General features: G+C 41.9%; 2 protein-coding genes across 2 annotated transcripts; both read left to right on the top strand.

Moving 5' to 3' along the window:
* Positions 1-109: 109 nt before the first annotated feature.
* Positions 110-16,840, top strand: LOC135531238 (zinc finger protein 814-like). Its single transcript, XM_064959367.1, has 2 exons — positions 110-487; positions 12,304-16,840. The coding sequence occupies exons 1-2, from the start codon at positions 358-360 to the stop codon at positions 13,713-13,715; spliced, it is 1,542 nt and encodes a 513-aa protein (XP_064815439.1). The 5' UTR covers positions 110-357; the 3' UTR covers positions 13,716-16,840.
* Positions 3,526-8,538, top strand: LOC135531237 (zinc finger protein 91-like). Its single transcript, XM_064959366.1, has one exon. The coding sequence runs from the start codon at positions 3,619-3,621 to the stop codon at positions 7,531-7,533; it is 3,915 nt and encodes a 1,304-aa protein (XP_064815438.1). The 5' UTR covers positions 3,526-3,618; the 3' UTR covers positions 7,534-8,538.
* Positions 16,841-18,269: the final 1,429 nt, after the last annotated feature.

The following is an 18,269-nucleotide window of genomic DNA, read 5'->3' as shown; positions in this document are numbered from 1 at the left end:
TTTTCTCCCGAGTTCCCATTTGTGTTGTTGAACGTCGTTCTCAGTTTTGAACGCGTCATGATTCGCTGATATTCTCGCGCCAAATCTGTGGCAAGGAAGTTGTCATTTGTCGTAATTTCCTAGGACGGAACCACTGCAACAACAGTGCGGAGGAGAAGAGTAAGAGGCGCTCCGAACAGAATTCGAGGCCTCCTATGTCATTGTTTACACCGTGAAAGGAGTTTTATTTTTGCATGCATTAGACAAGCCCCCCTCTGAGAAAACTCAGTGTTTACCGCTTCTATTACTGAAACCCTAACGAAGATCCAAGTTGCAGTGGCCTTGTAACCAAATCAAGCACCACGCTGGGTGTTAGCTATGGAGGATGTCTCCGCTGTAACGATCAAAGGCGAGGGAGGAGATGAGCAGGAGTCGGAAGATGTCAGAGAACATTTAACCAAGACCGAGAACAGCGCCAACAAGTCTGCCAAAGATGACAGTACCGATGGTAAGTGACCCCATTCTTTCACAATCATCTACAAATAGCTAACGTTAACTATTGCTACATCATGCTCAAATCCATGTTTGCTAGTTAGCTAATTAACGTTAGCGAACTATTCTAACATGATTATAGTTAAGGTTGCAGTTATTGTTAGGTAGCCATTGACCAGATAAGTCAATTTGTCCCATTTGATCTTGTTCACATTTTTAGCTAGCAAAGTAGCTCACTAGTGGTGACTAAGAAGCTGTGCGTGTAGTCGGTGACGTTACTTGGGGTTGCTAGCTAGCAAGGGTGAATTGTCGATCATCCGAATGACATTAGTACCGTCATAGTTAAACGTCTACTCTTTGATCTTACCGTTTCTTCAATGTTACGTGCAATCAAATAGGCTGTCATATTGTGATAAATAATACTGGGGCATATTTATTACGCCTATTCTGTTGCAAAACGTTCCTTAAGCTAACGAAACGGGGACCTACCTCCATTTGTCCATTAGAAACTCGTTGTAGTTACAAAATGAAACGTTTGGCTAATGACTAGGCCCCTGGACTTGCGTGGTCACCTCCCCAATGTTTTGGAACTTCCCCGTAGGCCAGAGCCATCTAATTGGCCCCCACGATTAAATTTTGGGTAGCTGCTGCCCAATAGGGAAGATAATGTTGTTGCAACTCAAGACCGTTTTGCGTTGGTGATTGGGCTGCATGACGAGTCGATAAGCCGGCGACCAGTGCACCTGTGTTGTATGTACATGCCTGCCGACCTGATACCTGACCGTGATGCTCAGGAAGCGTCCTACTGGATATCATGGTCCTGTCGCCTGCGGTAGCTAACGCATGAAGAAACTGTACAATTTGTGTAAAGGTGAAATGAGATTCATACTAATCCGCTGTTTTCAAAACAGAAGTACTCACGGTATGGTAGCTAAATCAATATACAGTAGTTGTGGTAAAAAATGGAAGGGAATAAACGCTGCTCAATCAAAACCGTCTAACCTATTAGCAGAGTGCTTTCTACACACCCACTCCTTTACACACACCCACTACTTTCCTTTCCACACACCCGCCCACAACTTTCCTTTCTGCACGCCCATACTAAGGTCGCCATATTGAGCCTCATATATCCACCTTTCAATTGGAAGGGGGGACTATGGATATGTCTGCGTTTGTACGTACTGAAATTCCAAACTTTGAACAAGCATATGTCCTGTTTGAGCTTGAATTGTCACTAATTGGCCAAAGTGCTGCATCATTCATGGGGGGGGGCGACATGTTTACTGTTTAAGGCTTAAAAGGCTCTGTCATAGGCTAGTTATCATATAAGCAAAACAGAAGGTCTGACCTTATTTTCCTATGAGCTGAATAGGTGAATCTTTGATAATTTGATTTTATATATTTGGGTGAGATTCTCCTATTTGAGACATGATGAAATGTTTGATATAGGTAACTTTATGGGGTCTCTATAGAGTAGACCTGAATTTGGCTCCATTCACCTCAAGGGAAATCATACAATACCAATTCTTTCTCTGTCCACAGGTCAGTAGTGAATAGGATAACTTGACTGATCTGAAAAGCGTGATGAACATTTAGCTTAAATCAAACCTTCCGAATACAGAAGTTAGGTTGAAATCATTTTTAAATTAGACTGCTTCACACATTCATGTGTCTTTTTATAAAAATTACATTTCAAAAGTATATTATCCACAATGAGTTGACTCTCCATCGTTAGGGTGATATGCACTTTAGCAAAGATGTTTATAATTGTCAAGTAAAATGTCTGTCAAAATATACGTCCATCCAAACAAAAGCTGTATCCATTGCAACATTTTTATCTTGACGATAATATGCATCGTTGTAATAAAATATGCTTAAGTCTTGTTTCTTTTTGACAGTATTTGAATTTTGGATGATGGTAACAGTTTATAATCTTCTACATTTTTTTAAAGACATTTTCTCCACTCCTGAGCTGCTGTGGGGGGTTATTCAGCAAGGAGCAACAAAGTTTCATTATGTTGTGACTAGTCCATGTTACCGCAAAAATGGACTAAATGTCAGCTGTCCTGTCTTCAGTCAGCTGTTCAAATAATGGTTATAACGGTTATTTTAAATTTTCATGACTCTTCATCCATAATTGTTGGTTACACGATTATACGGTAATTGTGCAAGCCCTAATTGTACATGGAGGCACATAGTCATTATCTGACATAAATATTCATTTGTGTTGTTTGTTATTGTTTGGTTTTCTTTTCTCTTTTCTTTTCTTTGGCAACAGGAGTCGCCCTGACCTCCCATTTTCCCCTTTCTATTTTTAGGGGATGGGCTTTTCCGCTGTCTGGATTGTGGAGAAGCCTTTGGGGAGGAGGCGGCCTACCAGGAGCATCAACATGAGCACATCCATGATGGCCCAATAGTCTGCCTGGACTCTGACTCCCAGTTGGATGGCTTGCTTGTTTCAGAGAGTGGGGGCCAACGGACACTATGTTGCGCTCTTTGTGGGCGCAAATTTGCAGACTCAAGGGGTTTTTACTCACACCAGGTCAAACACCGTAATGAAGCCCTCAAGCAGTCAACTCCTGTTTTGCAATCAACTCCTGTGGCCCACTCAACAGCTGGGCCCCAGTCAACTCATGATCAGAGCTTGGGGGTGGCTAAGCAGTATGTCTATGAATGTGAAGACTGTGGTAAATCCTATACTTCGATGGGCTCTTTCATCAGTCATACACGCTCACACAAACAAGCTTCCAAATCAGTTTTCCATGAGCTGGCACACCTGAAAAAGAAGTCCTTTGAGTGTCAAACTTGTGGTCGCTGTTACTCCCGTTCATCAGCTCTCGATGCTCACCGCCGTTGTCATGAGGTCAAACTAATCCCAAAGTCCCGCAAAAGGGGTGCAGAGAAGCAACCACCTGCAGAGGAGCCTGCCATTGCAACAGAGGACAGCAACAAAGCTTCTGAACAGATAGATAAGGCACAGGAAAATCTGTTTGGGTGTTCATGTGGCAAAACATTTCGCGCCCAGTCTGGCCTGAAAACACACCAACGATTTAGCCACAATGAAAAATGTTCTCCTGAAAAGCTTAAGAGAAAACCCAAAAATTTGACTGCAGTGAGTGTGAGAAGACCTTCAGTTCTTATGCCGGCATGCTCTGCCATCAACGCTATCATATGAAACGAGGTGGTAGTGGTGGCAAAAGGTTTCCATGTGAGGAGTGTGGCAAGGTCTTTACAACGCTCACATTCTACTACAAGCACCAGCGTTTGGCTCATACTGAAGAGACTCCAGCAAAGTCTTTCCTTCATCAGGTTTGCCAGCTCCAGAAGAAAGCCTTTGAGTGTCAGGAGTGTGGGCTCCGGTTTTCCAGGGCCTCAGCTCTCCAGTCCCATCGGCTTTGCCATAACGATGTTTTTGGACAGACTGAGAAAGAATCCCAGACACAAACATCCCCACTACCTCAACATAAGCTATTACTGGATAACAAGACAGAAACTGAAACATTTGCTTTAGGGACCATTGTCTACCCACAGGACACCTCTCAGACCCTTGTGACCGAGAGAGACCCCTGTTTCTGCGAAACTGATGGCGATGCAGAGGCTGATGGAACTGATGATGTCAATGTAGAGGTGATCAGTATAAGTGCCTCAGATGGCTCTGTAAGGGATGAAGAAGAGTCACTACAAGAACTCAACCCTGATCTTGAATTACTGTGTGAATCAGACCAGGATGGAAAAGAGGAGATGGATGATGTGTTGTGTCCAACTGAGTACATCTCTAGTACACTTAAGTCTAAACCAGAGATTGATCTGAAAATTGTACAAATTGACTTTCCGCCATTTGCAGGCGAAGGAGCTCGAACGGAGAAGGTTCAGGGACAAGACCCACCTAAAAGATTTAACTGTCCTGAGTGTTACCGTTGGTTTACCAGTGTTGCATCTTTGCGCTCTCACAAACTGTGGCACAGAGTAGATGGGAAAAAACTATGGAATCCTGAAAATGATATTTTCAAGTGCGATGTTTGTGGGTTTGACACTACACATCGCAAAACGTACCACAATCACATGCGAAAACACGATGGCCGAAAACCACACAAGAGTGTATTTTACCAGCTTGCCGGACTGCAGAAGAATAGCTTCAAATGTGAGGTGTGTGGAAAGTGTTTCTCACGCATGTCTGCCCTACACTCTCATCAGCAACAGCATCCAAAAAGCAAAGCTCATCCATGTCCAGATTGTGAGAAGACTTACTCTAATGCCAGTGGTTTGTACAACCACCGCAAAAGCTGTCATGCTCCAATCCCCACCCAAGATGAAGTATCAGACACTAAAACTGAAGGGTTTAATCCAAAGAAGACTTTATTAGGCCCAACGGTTTATTGCGAGCGATGTGGGAAGGGCTTCTGGTCATTGGGTGCTTACGCTCACCACAAGCAGAATCAAGCTCAGTGTGCACATTTGAAGGAGAAGCATGAGCCAACAGTGTCTTCACATTCTGTCAATGGCCCTCCACCTGTTCGTGGTAAAGTTGCTTGCCTTGTATGCGGAAAGAAATTTCGTCACCAAGGCATTATGAAATCTCATATGAGGAAGCACGAGAATGGGAATCATAGATGTGAGCTTTGTAGCAAGTCTTTTCGCATGTTCTCAAGCCTCCTCAGGCACCAGGTTGTACATAATGCTCAAATCCTCCCGCCTCCTATCAAGTCTTTTCAACATCAGGTAGAACAAGTGAAGAAGAACGCATACAGCTGCCCTGATTGTGGAAAACTGTTTTCACGAGCCAAGGCACTTAAATTCCACATGAAGAGCCATGGTTATGAGACCGACTACTCTGCCTCATCGCCTAAATCTGCTCTTCAGCTAGAGGGGCTGAAGTGTTCAACATGCCTTTCCCATTTCAGCAACAAATCTTCATTGCACACTCACCAAAAACAGTGTGGCAAGAAAAAGACTGTCATTAAAAGCCACAAGGAGGATATTGTCCAACATGACACAGCTCCTAAAGTGAAGAAGCTCAATTGTCCCTCCTGCCCTTCTCTTTTCAACAATTTACTGTCATTGCAGTATCATCGAAAAGAATGTGGCAAGCCGAGGGCAATTGGAGGCTTGGATTCCAAAGTGAAAGGAGGTTTAGAGAAGGTGACAAAGTGCATTGTCAAAGACCTTGTGAAAACAACTCTGTCAAACAACTCGGGCACTGAGAAAATGACTAAATCTGTTACTGAGAAGGAACGTGGTGAACAAAAGGAGACCAATGAGTCCCAAACCTTGAAGAAAGCTGCCACAATCAACACAACTGATTTGAAATACAAATGTAAAGAGTGTGAGAGAAGCTTTTCCGTTGTAGGAGCACTGAATTTCCATAAAAGGATTCATGTTCTGGGTCACAAGTCTAAAGTAAAACCAAAGCTGAAATTTAAAGTGGCCGCAAACTCTGAAGAACCTAAGCAACCCAAAAAGGTAGAGCAAACAACTAAAGGCCAATTCTGTTGTCCAGAATGCGGAAGACGTTTTATCTCCAATGCAGCCCTTGGCACTCACAGACGATGGCACACAGATAAGAAGTTTGCTGGGTCACTGATAAAAGATGACAATGCAAATTCTGTTGGGCACAAGTCAGTGGATGAGGGACCTTTTCAGTGCAACAAGTGTGGTAAGGGCTTCTTTTACCTGTGTGTTCTTCGCCGACACCAGTTGTATTATCCGCCATGTCAGACCAAAGCCGAACCAGAGCCTGCAGCGGACACCAGCATGGAAGGCAACTGCAAACCCTCACACGCTGAATTTGCATGTCCAGAATGTAACAAAACTTTTGTCAAGGGCTCACTTTTAGCAGCTCACTATGAAAGTGAGCATAACAAACCCATTGAGTCTGCAGATCTTCAGGGGGACCAGTCCATGACCGTGTCCATTGAAGAGGTCCCGGAGCAGCCTGCCACGTCACACAGCAAGTCTGAAGTCATTCCATTAAAGAAGCCAAAGCTTAAATCAAATCTTCACCAGTGTCCTCATTGTGATATGAGCTTCTTGAAGGTTCGAGGCTTGCGTGCCCACAAATGGCAGGCCCACTCCCAGGGCAAGAAGGTTAAGAGCAAGGGCACTTTGGCTGAGAGCAGGGACTCTGTTGCCATTAACACATTGGCCACCAAGGAAAATGAACTGGTTAATGAGAGTAAGGACTTAGTTACAGAAAACAAAGGCACTGTTCTCAAAACCGAACACTATGTTACAAAGCGTAAGAATGCTGTGGGCAGAAGGAAGAAAAGTCGACCGGGTTTCAAATCCATCCCTTGCGTTGACTGTGGGAAGAGATACAGTTCTACTGGGGCACTCTATAATCACAAGAAGATCTGTGGAGTGCTCAAACAGGAAGTTAATCCAGGAATGGCAGAAGTAGTGGAAGAGGAACCCTCATCACCAACCCGCCTCTATGAGCAGACAATCAAATGCCTCTTCAAGTGTGACAAGTGTGGAAAAGCTTTCCCAACTGAAGAGCAACTAAGAGCCCACAAGGAATTGGCAAAGAGCCGACCTCACTCTTGCGCCCTGTGCTGCCGTGGATATTGGACTGAGACTCAGTTGCAACAGCACCTGGCCTGGCACGACGAGGTCCGCCGACGACTACCAACAGAGCTTCGTTACAGACTCAGTGCTTCTGTAAGCGCAGGGCCCGCCAAACTCAATGTCCCTCTGCCTGATTTGAAGGCGAAGTCATCCCTCAAGCCACTACCTACACCCCCCTCCCGGCCACAGAATAGCCACAAGTGCCAGCACTGTGGAAAAGCGTTTCTATCTCCAGGTGCTCTGCATAAACACGAGGCTCAACACGACAGCGATGGCTCCTACCGTTGCTCCCTTTGTCCCCGGACCTTCAGTGAGATTCGGGACCTCATTGACCATCACCAGGAATGTATGGGTGATGACAAAGGGCAGAGAGATCCCTACACTGCTGTCTCCTCAAGAGACACCGATGGCCTTACTTGCATTGAATGTGGAATGCGTTTCAGTCGAGAGTTGGAGTTGCACCAGCACTACATTGAACATGCTCGTGGAGCATATTAGATTAACGATGGAACTAATACAAGTCAGGAGATATTAGAAGTGGAATTTTACTTTTTCATGCACTTATGCACCTCTTTCTACTAAAGTTACATTTCCAAGGTGAACATTTTTTTTCTCCAGGGTATTTTCAAGCACTAAGTGTCTAAGAGACTTGCTAAATTTGACTATTCTGATTTGACTTCTAATTATATCTATAGAATGCTGTTAACATTAATTCAAATATATCCACTCAGTGCTTCTTTAGCTCTTGACACCATTATTTTATCTTTCTCAGGCTTTATTTCACACTGGACCTGTACATAAAAAACTCCTTTTATCAGTTCCCCTGATTTGAAATGTGTCCTCTTGGTGTAGAAATGTGTAGTTATAGAGAAAGAGAAAGTTCAGCTAATGTTTCTCCATGCCTAGAAATGATTACATCCTGTACAGTACAGCGATTTGTCTGTCAAGGTGGGCACTAATTTAAGTTTGTTTTGCTTGACTTAGTATATGCAAGGGGAGAATGTGAGTCACCCACTTTCAGTAACATGCACTTGACTTTCGTTTGAGAAATTAATCAAGTTCTGGCTTTAACCTGTCTATATAAGATGGATGTTTATAGTATTATTAGTACCTATTTTTGTCTGTTTTCTTTTGCAAAATATTACCACACTAACATTATATCATTAATAATTAGAAAATGGAATGTTTTCCTGGATTTCACTACCAAAGTTCCCAAATACTAACAGTTGATTGTTACTTTTCTTTTACTTTCCTGTGTTGTGTAAACATTTATCTATCGTAATGAGTTTGATTTAACAAACGGATTTAGCATTTGTTCATGGAGTTATATTCCTTGTTGATTTAAATGAAACCTTAAAGTTTTTAGACTATTGCTAATCTTTTGAAGTCATTACCTTTATGATAACTAATTTCAATTTAACCTTTTCCTTGTACCTTTAAGCTACTGCTGGTGTCTTATTAATGCAGACATGAAGAGTTTTTTAGTAAATGGTTAAAACTGTAGTTAAGTTTCCTGTGTGGTTCATTGCGTTGACTGAGTTACTGGTGTTAATGGACCTTGAAAGCTTAACTCAATAGATTCTAGTGGGTTTTCAGTCATGACGCGTCATGTTTACAGTTGATTGGAAATGGTTGAGAAACATCACTACATTATAGATGTTAAAACTTAAAGCTGCAATATGAATAGTGCATTCTGAAAATATTCAGACCCCTTGTTCCACATTTTGTTACGTTACAGCCTTATTCTAAAATGTATTCAATCATTTTTCCCCTAAAAAATTAGCATAATAATAATGCTAATTTATAATACTTTTTTTTTTTAAATGATATCACGTTTACATAAGTATTCAGACCCTTTACTCAGTACTTTGGTGAAGCACCTTTTGGCAGCGATTTATAGCCTCCAGGCTTCTTGGGTATGACACTACAAGCTTGGCACACCTCTATTTGGGGAGTTTTCCCCATTCTCTGCAGATCCTCTCAAGCTCTCAGGTTGGATGCGGAGCGTCACTGCACAGCTATTTTTAGATCTCTCCAGAGATGTTCAAGTCCGGGCTTTGGCTGGGCCTCTCAAGAACATTCAGAGACTTGTCCCGAAGCCACTCCTGCATTGTCTTGGCTTTATGCTTAGGGTTGTTGTCCTGTTGGAAGATGAACCTTTGCCCCAGTCTAATATCTGGAGCAGGTTTTCAACAATGATCTCTGTATTTTTCTTTGTTCATCTTTCCCTTAATCCTGACTATTCTCTCACTCCCTGCCGCTGAAAAACATCCCCACAGCATGATGCTGCCACCACCATGTTTCACCAGAGGGATGGTGCCAGGTTTCCTCCAGACGTGTTGCTTGGCATTCAGGTCAAATAGTTCTTATTTTGGTTTCATCAGACCAGAGAATCTTGTTTCTCATGGACAGAGACCTTTAGGTGCCTTTTGGCAAACTCCAAGCAGGCTGTCATGTGCCTTTTGCTAAGGCGTGGCTTCCATCTAGTCTCTACCATAAAGGCCTGATTGGTGGAGGGCTGCAGAGATGGCTGTCCTGGAAGATTCTCCCATCTCCACAGAAGAACTCTAGAGCTCTGTCAGTGACAAATGGGTTCTTGGTGACCTCCCTGACCAAGGCCCTCCTTTCTTTTTGTACCCTTCCCCAGATCAGTGCCTCAACACAATCTTGTATCTGAGCTCTACGAAAACTTCCTTCGACCTCTACCTGTTTTTTGCTCTGACATGCATTGTCAACTGTGGGACCTTACATAGACAGGTTTGTGTGTGTGTGCCTTTCCAAATTATGTCCAATCAATTGAATTTACCACAGGTGGCCTGTTGATCAATGGAAACAGGATTCCCCTGAGCTCAATTTCAAGTCTCATAGCAAAGGGTCTGAATACTTATGTAAATAGGGTATCTTTTTTGTTTTAATATTTCTTAAAACCTGTTTTCGCTTTGTCATTATGGGGTATTTTGTGTGTGTGTGGACTTTAATTAAGTCGATTTTAGAATAAGGTTCTAATGTAACAAGTGGAAAAAGGGAAGGGGGTCTGAATACTTTCCGAATGCACTAACTCTTTGGACGACCTGACCAAATTTACAAATGTGTGTTATAGAATTGTAATAGAATTGAATTATAGAAAAGCACGTCTAAGAAGCGATAGATATGTTTATGTGCGCTATTTCTATGCTTCCCGTTCTTAAGTTTAGTTTTTGTCTTTTACTTTCAGTTTTGTACACCAGCTGAAAATAAAGTGTTTTTGTTTATGGCAAAGATATTTCACAGCAGTTTAGATGTTACAATGATTCTCTACACTAAACTTGCTTGTTTTGTCACACTGAAATTAGTTGAACTAGTTTAGAAACCAGGAAATGGCAGGGGGATTTCTGCATAGTGCATCTTTTTAATTGTTTCACACGTTCAAATGATAACTTATGCAGTATTAGGTACACTTCTTTATACAGTTACAAAAGTATTGGGACAGTCATTTGTTTGGGGGGGGGGGGGTAATCCTGAATGAATCATGAGTAATGAGCGAGGAAGCTAGACTCTCATATCACCCGGCTGTGATTGGGAGTCCCATAGGGCGGTGCACAATTGTCCCAGCATCGTCTGGGTTTGGCCAGGGTAGGCCGTCATTGTAAATAAGAATTTGTTTTTAACTGACTTTCCAAGTTAAATCAAGGTTAAATAAAAAACGTAATACCCCCAAGACATGCTAACCTCTCACCATTACAGTAACGGGAGGTTAGAATATTTTGGGTGGCATGATATTTGTGCGTCTAACTTTCTCACTCATCTTTATTCACAATTCATTCAGGATTATCTGTAATCATGGAAGAATCCACGTTAATGTAGAAGTGTTTTATAAACATTCTTATTTACAGTAAAAGTGAATCCAAAATGACACTACATTATCATTTAATATCTATTGAGCACAAAATAATCTGAAACACAACCAAAACAAACAGCAAACGTATCCAACAAGTTTGTAGAGTCACAAACTTGATGTAGTCATTGCGTGAAAGGGAATATGGGACCAACTACTTACATCTTTCATACACCGACAGTGCCAGTTAAGTTTAGACACCTGCTCATTCAAGGGTTTTTCTTTATTTAGACTATTTCCTACATTGTAGAATAATAGGGAAGACATCAAAACTATGAAATAACACATGGAATCTTTAACTAAGCAAAAAGCTGTTAAACAAATCCAAATATACTTTATATTTAAGATAATTCAAAGTAGCCAACCTTTGCCTTGATGACAGCTTTGCACACTCTTGGCATTCTCTAAACCAGCTTCACCTGGAATGCTTTTCCAACAGTCTTGAAGGAGTTCCCGACCTCATCCCAAAACATCTCAATTGGGTTGAGGTTGGGTGATTGTGGAGGCCAGGTCATCTGTATCATTTCAAGTCCAAAGTGCTAGAGTGGAGAGCCAAAACAACGCGTCACACTCCCAATACTTTTGTAGCTCACTCTATATGTTGGGGGTGTAAGTGGTGTGTTCGTATTATGTGATCAGTCTTGCAGTGTATTCTAATTAAGTATGTATCCAATCATGTTAGTTATTAATGAGCCTAAATCTAGAATATTTTGAGGTGACAAGGAGTGTGATTGAGCGTATTGATCCTAGCAGTGGAGAGAACAACTACATACCTGTAGTTGCACACATTGCACTTCGAGTTGCAAATGTAAGGTTTTTTTGGGAGACCTAACCGAAATCACATAGAAATGTGAGTGAAAGAGCTGTCATTCTCATTGAAAGCAAGTCTGAGGCGGTCGATATTTTCTGTGTGCTATTTATATGCTTCCCGTTCTTAAGCATTGTTTTTGCGTCTTTTACTTTCGGCTTTGTATACCAGCTTCAAACAGCTGAAAATACAATATTTTTGGTGCTTGAAAAGGTATTTCACAGTTGTTTAGATGTTACAATGATTCTATACGCTATACATTGCTTATTTTGCCACACACTGAAATTAGGCAAACTATTAGAATTCTATTAACCAAGAAATTGCAGAGCAATTTCTGCATGTTGCACCTTTTTAAAACACTATATGGTTGTGCTGTGCCTATTCCAAAATGTGTCAATAGGTGTAAACATCTTGGTTGTGAAAAATATGCCCCTTCATCCTAAATTCCACTGCGATGCTGCTGATAGTTTGGCAATTCAATCTGAGATAAACTAAGTTCAAATAAATTGTTGAAAGTTTAGCAAAATTACAGGCATGTCATGGTACTATATTGTCCTAATTTATGCTCCCTTTCTCTCCTCCACAGTGAAACTAGCCAGCATGAGGTGTCAGGACTGTGGGCAGCAGTTCACTCGCTGGGAGGCCTTCAAGACTCACCTGCGTAAGCATGTTCTGGAGGAGGCGATGGCGGAAGAGGAGGAACAAAGACAGAGCATTAAGAGATCTCTGGAGATGAACGGGAGCAATGGCAATGCGGAATCGGCAGCACCTGAGAAAAAGCAGAAAAATTATGACCATGGTGATTACAAAGAGAACAGTGACGTAGACGTGGAAGGTGATGAAGAAGACGAAGAGTTCTTCGACAGTTCCTGGCAGGTCAGACCATCGGAGATCGTCACAGTTCGCCCGCGCGTCGCCATGCTGTCTGAGGAGGAGAAGCCAGTCTTCAGCAGCTCCCACAGGGTCTATGCATGCTCCATCTGTGGGAAGGTCTACTCCTACCTCGAGTCGTTTAGAAATCACCAGAAGACGCATGAAAAAGAAGAAAAAAAACAACCCACAGAGAACAAGTGCCCAGACTGTGGGAAGGTCTTTGCTCGCCCGTCCCTTCTCGTGACTCACTTGAAAGTGCACAGGCCTCCCGTGCCGATGGAACCCTCCACTCTGAAGTGTGATCAGTGTGTAAAAAGCTTCAATTCCCTGCAGACGTATTTGATCCACATGGACCTGCACAAGCAGAAGCCCTTCTGGTGCCTGGCCTGTGCTAAGGGCTTTAGGGAAGAGGTCTCTCTGGACAAACACCTGCAGGGCCACAACCTGAGGCGCCACAAGTGTGACCTCTGTGAAAAGTCTTTCCGCGTTCCTGCTGAGCTCCGCTACCACTACAATACTCACACCGGCGCCAAGCCCTACAAATGCACTCTCTGCGAGAAGAACTTCTCTCAGCTGGGCAACCTCATCACGCATCGGAAGAAGCACGTAGGGGTCTACGTCGGGGCCAGCAAGACGCCACTGGGACCCAGGAACCACCTGTTTGCTGGGAGGAGAAGGGTGACTGAGATGAAGAGGCTGGTGTTCACAGGGATGGGTAGCACAGATGAGGCAGAGGTGATAGATATGCTTCAGGAACATCAAGAGGAGGAAGAAGAAGAGGATAATGATTTGGGTGAGGAGGATTCTGGATCAGAAGAGTCGGGGTCTGAGTCTAGTTCTGAAGACTCTGGCGCTGAGGAGCCGTCGTCGGGTTCGGGATTGTCTAAATCAGATTCATCATACTCTTCTGGATCTGATTCCTCTGACGACTCTAATTCCTCTGGATCCGGAGTCGAGGAGGAGGAGCACGAGGGGAAAGAAGAGACCGTATTAGAAGCACATGTGGCGGTGCAACAGAAAAGACCGAAAGAATGGGAGTGTTTTGAATGTGGTGAAGGGTTTGATCAAGAGTCAGCGTTGCACCTGCACTATATGAAACACGCCAGTGGGGAGCTGCCAGTATAATGACGGCCCAGTACATGGTGAGATTAGCTGTGAAATGATTGGTGAGTTGGGCACTGTTCAATGTGTTTTGAGAGTTGAGTCACCGCTGATCCCTTGAATCAATTGAAGAACACTGAAGACAATTCCTAATGATTCCTCTCCCAATATTTTGAAGTAAACTTGGGTGTTTCATTTGTCAGTAATGGGAAAACTTTGTCTTAATTATTTCATATATATATATATATATATATATATAGTACCAGTCAAAAGTTTTGACATCTACTCATTCCAAGATTTTTATTTTTACTATTTTCTACATTGTAGAATAATTGTGAAGACATCACCTTTGTACACTCTTGTTTTTCTCTCAACCAGCTTCACCTGGAATTCTTTTCCAACAGTCTTGGAGTTCCCACATATGCTGAGTACTTGTTGGCTACTTTTCCTTCACTCCGCGGTCTAACAAAACATCTCAATTGTGTTGAGGTTGGGTAATTGTGGAGGCCAGGTCATCTGATGTAGCACTCCATCACTCTCCTTCTTGGTCAGCCTGGAGATGTTGGGTCATTGTCCTGTTGAAAAACATATGATAGTCCCACTAAACACAAACCAGATTGGATGGCGTATCGCTGCAGAATGCTGTGGTAGCCATGCTGGTTAAGTGTGCCTTGGATTCTAAATAAATCACTGACCGTGTAACCAGCAAAGCACCATCACAAAACCTCCTCCATGCTTCACAGTGGGAACCACACATCCGGACATCATCCGTTCTAGAGGTCGACCGATTACGATTCTTGAACGCCGATACCGATTATTGGAGGACCAAAAAGCCGATACCGATTAATCAGTCGATTTAAAAATAATAATAATAAAAAGATAAAATAAAACAATTATTTTTAATAATGACAATTACAACAATACTGAATGAACACTTATTTTAACTTAATATAATACATCAATAAATTAATGTAGCCTCAAGTAAATAATGAAACATGTTCAATTTTGTTTAAATAATGCAAAAACAAAGTGTTGGAGAAGAGAGTAAAAGTGCAATATGTGCTATGTAAGAAAGCTAACGTTTCAGTTCCTTGCTCAGAACATGAGAACATATGAAAGCTGGTGGTTCCTTTTAACATGAGTCTTCAATATTCCCAGGTATGAAGTTCTAGGTTGTAGTTTTTATAGGAATTATAGGACTATTTCCCTCTATACCATTTGTATTTCATTAACCTTTGACTATTGGATGTTTTTATAGGCACTTTAGTATTGCCAGTGTAACAGTATAGCTTCCGTCCCTCTCCTCGCTCCTCCCTGGGCTCGAACCAGCAACACAACGACAATAGCCACCATCGAAGCAGCGTTACCCATGCAGAGCAAGGGGAACAACTACTAGAAGGCTCAGAGTGAGTGACGTTTGAAACGCTATTAGTGCGCACTAACTAGCTAGCCATTTCACTTTGGTTACACCAGCCTCATCTTGGGAGTTGATAGGCTTGAAGTCATAAACAGCGCAATGCTTGACGCACAACGAAGTGCTGCTGGCAAAATGCACGAAAGTGCTGTTTGAATGAATGTTTACGCGCCTGCTTCTGCCTTCCACTGCTCAATCAGATACTTAGATACTTGTATGCTCAGTTAGATTATATGCAACGCAGGACACGCTAGATAATATCGAGCAATATCATCAACCATGTGTAGTTAACTAGTGATTATGATTGATTGATTGTTTTTTATAAGATAAGTTTAATGCTAGCTAGCAACTTACCTTGGCTTACTGCATTCGCTTAACATTCTAGTCTCCTTGTGGAGTGCAACGAGAGAGAGGCAGGTCGTTATTGCGTTGGACTAGTTAACTGTAAGGTTGCAAGATTGGATTCCCTGAACTGACAAGGTGAAAATCTGTCATTCTGCCCCTGAACAAGGCAGTTAACCCACATTCCTAAGCCATCAATGAAACAAAATCGGCAAATCGGCGCCAAAAAATACTGATTGTTATGAAAACTTGATATCGGCCATTCCGATTAATCGGTCAACCTCTAATCCGTTCACCTACTTTGCATCTCACAAAGACATGGCGGTTGCAACCAAACATCTCAAATTTGAACTAGTCAGACCCAAGGACAGATTTCCACCTGTCTAATGTCCATTGCTTATGTTTCTTGGCCCAAGCAAGTCTCTAATTCTTATTGCTGTCCTTTAGTGGGTTTTTTTGCAGCAATTTGACTATGAAGGCCTGATTCACACAGTCTCTGAAAAGTTGATATTGAGATGTGTCTGTTACTTGAACTCTGTTAAGCATTTATTTGGGCTGCAATTTCTGAGGCTGTTAACGCCAATGAACTTATCCTCTGCAGCAGAGGTAACTCTGGGTCTTCCTTTCCTGTGGCGGTCTTCATGAGTCAATTTCATCATAGAGCGTGATGGTTTTTGCGACTGCACTTTTTCCGTATTGACTGACCTTCATGTCTAAAAGTAATGATGGACTGTACTTTGTCATTGCTTATTTGAGTTGTTCTTGCCATAATATGGACTTGGTCTTTTACCAAATAGGGCTATCTGCTGTGTACCACCCCTACCTTGTCACAACACAACTGATTTGGCTCAAATGCATTAATAAGAAGGAAAGAAATTCCACAAATTAACTTTTAACAAGGCACACCTGTTAATTGAAATGCATTCCAGGTGACTACCTCATGAAGCTGGTTGAGAGAATGCCAAGAGTGTGCAAAGCTGTCATCAAGGCAAAGGGTGGCTACTTTGAAGAAACTCTTGAAATATATTTTGATTTGTTTAACACCTTTTTTGGGGGTTACTACATGATTCCATATGTTATGTCATAGTTTTGAGGTCTTCACTATTATTCTACATTGTAGAAAGTTTTTTTTTTTTAAATGAGATGTAAACGTTGCCTGGTACTGTATATCCAGCCTACTGTAGTAGTTGCTATGATTCCATTAACATGTAATCTAGTATGTACCAGGAATTTTTCTTCGTTACAACCATATCACTCGCTCTTCTGTCAGTCTGATAACCTATTCAGCTGCATTTTTTTTTTAATGCTTTGCATATGATTTTTTTGTTGTCTGGATTAAATTTCTGTTTTTGTAATAGAATTGTGGTAATAAATTAAATGCATTTTGAGTCCACTCTTTGTATGCGCACTTTACATATATGAGATTTTACATCACAATTATCTTCTCACTATAGTCTAGATTCAGATTGTAATGACTCTATGCCATAAGTATTTCAGCCATTTTAGGCTCCAACCCTGCATTTGTGTGTGTGCACAATAAGGCACGTTTTCTGCTCTGTGGCGCAAAGGGCGACATCTACTGGCCTATGAGCATTTCTCCAGTCACTGGATGACTCCAGTCTATTCTTGGTTTTGAGGAACCTGTCTGATAAGTAATGTTTGATTGCTGGTTGATGCTAAGTTTTCATCTTATTTATTTTACAATATGAATATTGCAATAGCAATCAAACATACATTTATCACCAAGTATGTTGTCAAGCTTTATAAGCTCACTAAATCATAGCTGATTAAACTCAACTCCATGGTGAAGAAAGTGTCTGATGAACTCCAATGGAGTTGAGCAGAGACCAGGCTTTGTGGAATTCAGCTCCAACTACATCAGTGGTCACCAACCTTTTCTGAGTCAATATCTCTGAGTCCAAAAGCAAGCAGAGATCTACCGCTCAGATTTTATTTTTTAAACATGACTTTAAAAAAAGTTATGCAACATTAACCTATTAAATACAGTTCTGTAGCAATGAGGTTTGTGCAGTAGGCTGTATATTTCAAAATTGTAATTATATGATCACACTGGTAATAGATAATGTGTTGTATTACTTTAGGCACAGCTGAGTGAGCATAATAATTTGTTTTTTATTTTACTGGACTGATAGCCTGCATCTGAAGGTCAATCTGAGGGGCGGGAGAGAGCAGTGGTGAGTGCCTCACCTTGTTCACCGTCCCTCCGCTCTCTCTGGGAAAACAGGACAGTCTTCCTGCTGAAGGTTGAAACTCAAGTCGCACTGCATTATTTCTGCCTCATGTTACTAGTATGACCAGAGAAAGTGAAATATTCCTCTATATTAAAAGCCACAAATAATAACAATGCAAGCTTATCAAAACACTTTGCTATACTCATTCATTGCTGCTACAGTGCTGGTTGTAGCGTGAGTGGAAGTAGGGAGAATGCACATTTTATGGCTTATCAAAGTGTTGACAGTGGACAACTTAAACATTAACTTATAAAAACATCAGCTCTTTGCTGTATTCATTGAGTCTCTTGTCATGGTTTCACCACAGGTTAATGAGAAGGGTGTGCTTGAAAGGATGCACATAACTCTGCAGTGTTGGGTTGTATTGGAGAGAGACTCAGTCTTAAATCATTTTCCACACTCCATTCTGTGCCTGTATTTAGTTTTCATGCTAGTGAGGGCCGAGAATCCACTCTCACATAGGTATGTGGTTGCAAAGGGCATCAGTGTCTGAACAGCACGATTTGCCAAACCAGGATAATCTGAGCACAGCCCAATCCAGAAATATGGCAGTGGCTTCTGATTACATTC

Source organism: Oncorhynchus masou, unplaced genomic scaffold (genome assembly GCF_036934945.1).
Source record: "Oncorhynchus masou masou isolate Uvic2021 unplaced genomic scaffold, UVic_Omas_1.1 unplaced_scaffold_1561, whole genome shotgun sequence".
Lineage (NCBI taxonomy): Eukaryota > Metazoa > Chordata > Actinopteri > Salmoniformes > Salmonidae > Oncorhynchus > Oncorhynchus masou.
The sequence above is the reverse complement of the archived record's forward strand: the minus strand, read 5'-3'. Positions and strand labels throughout refer to the sequence as shown.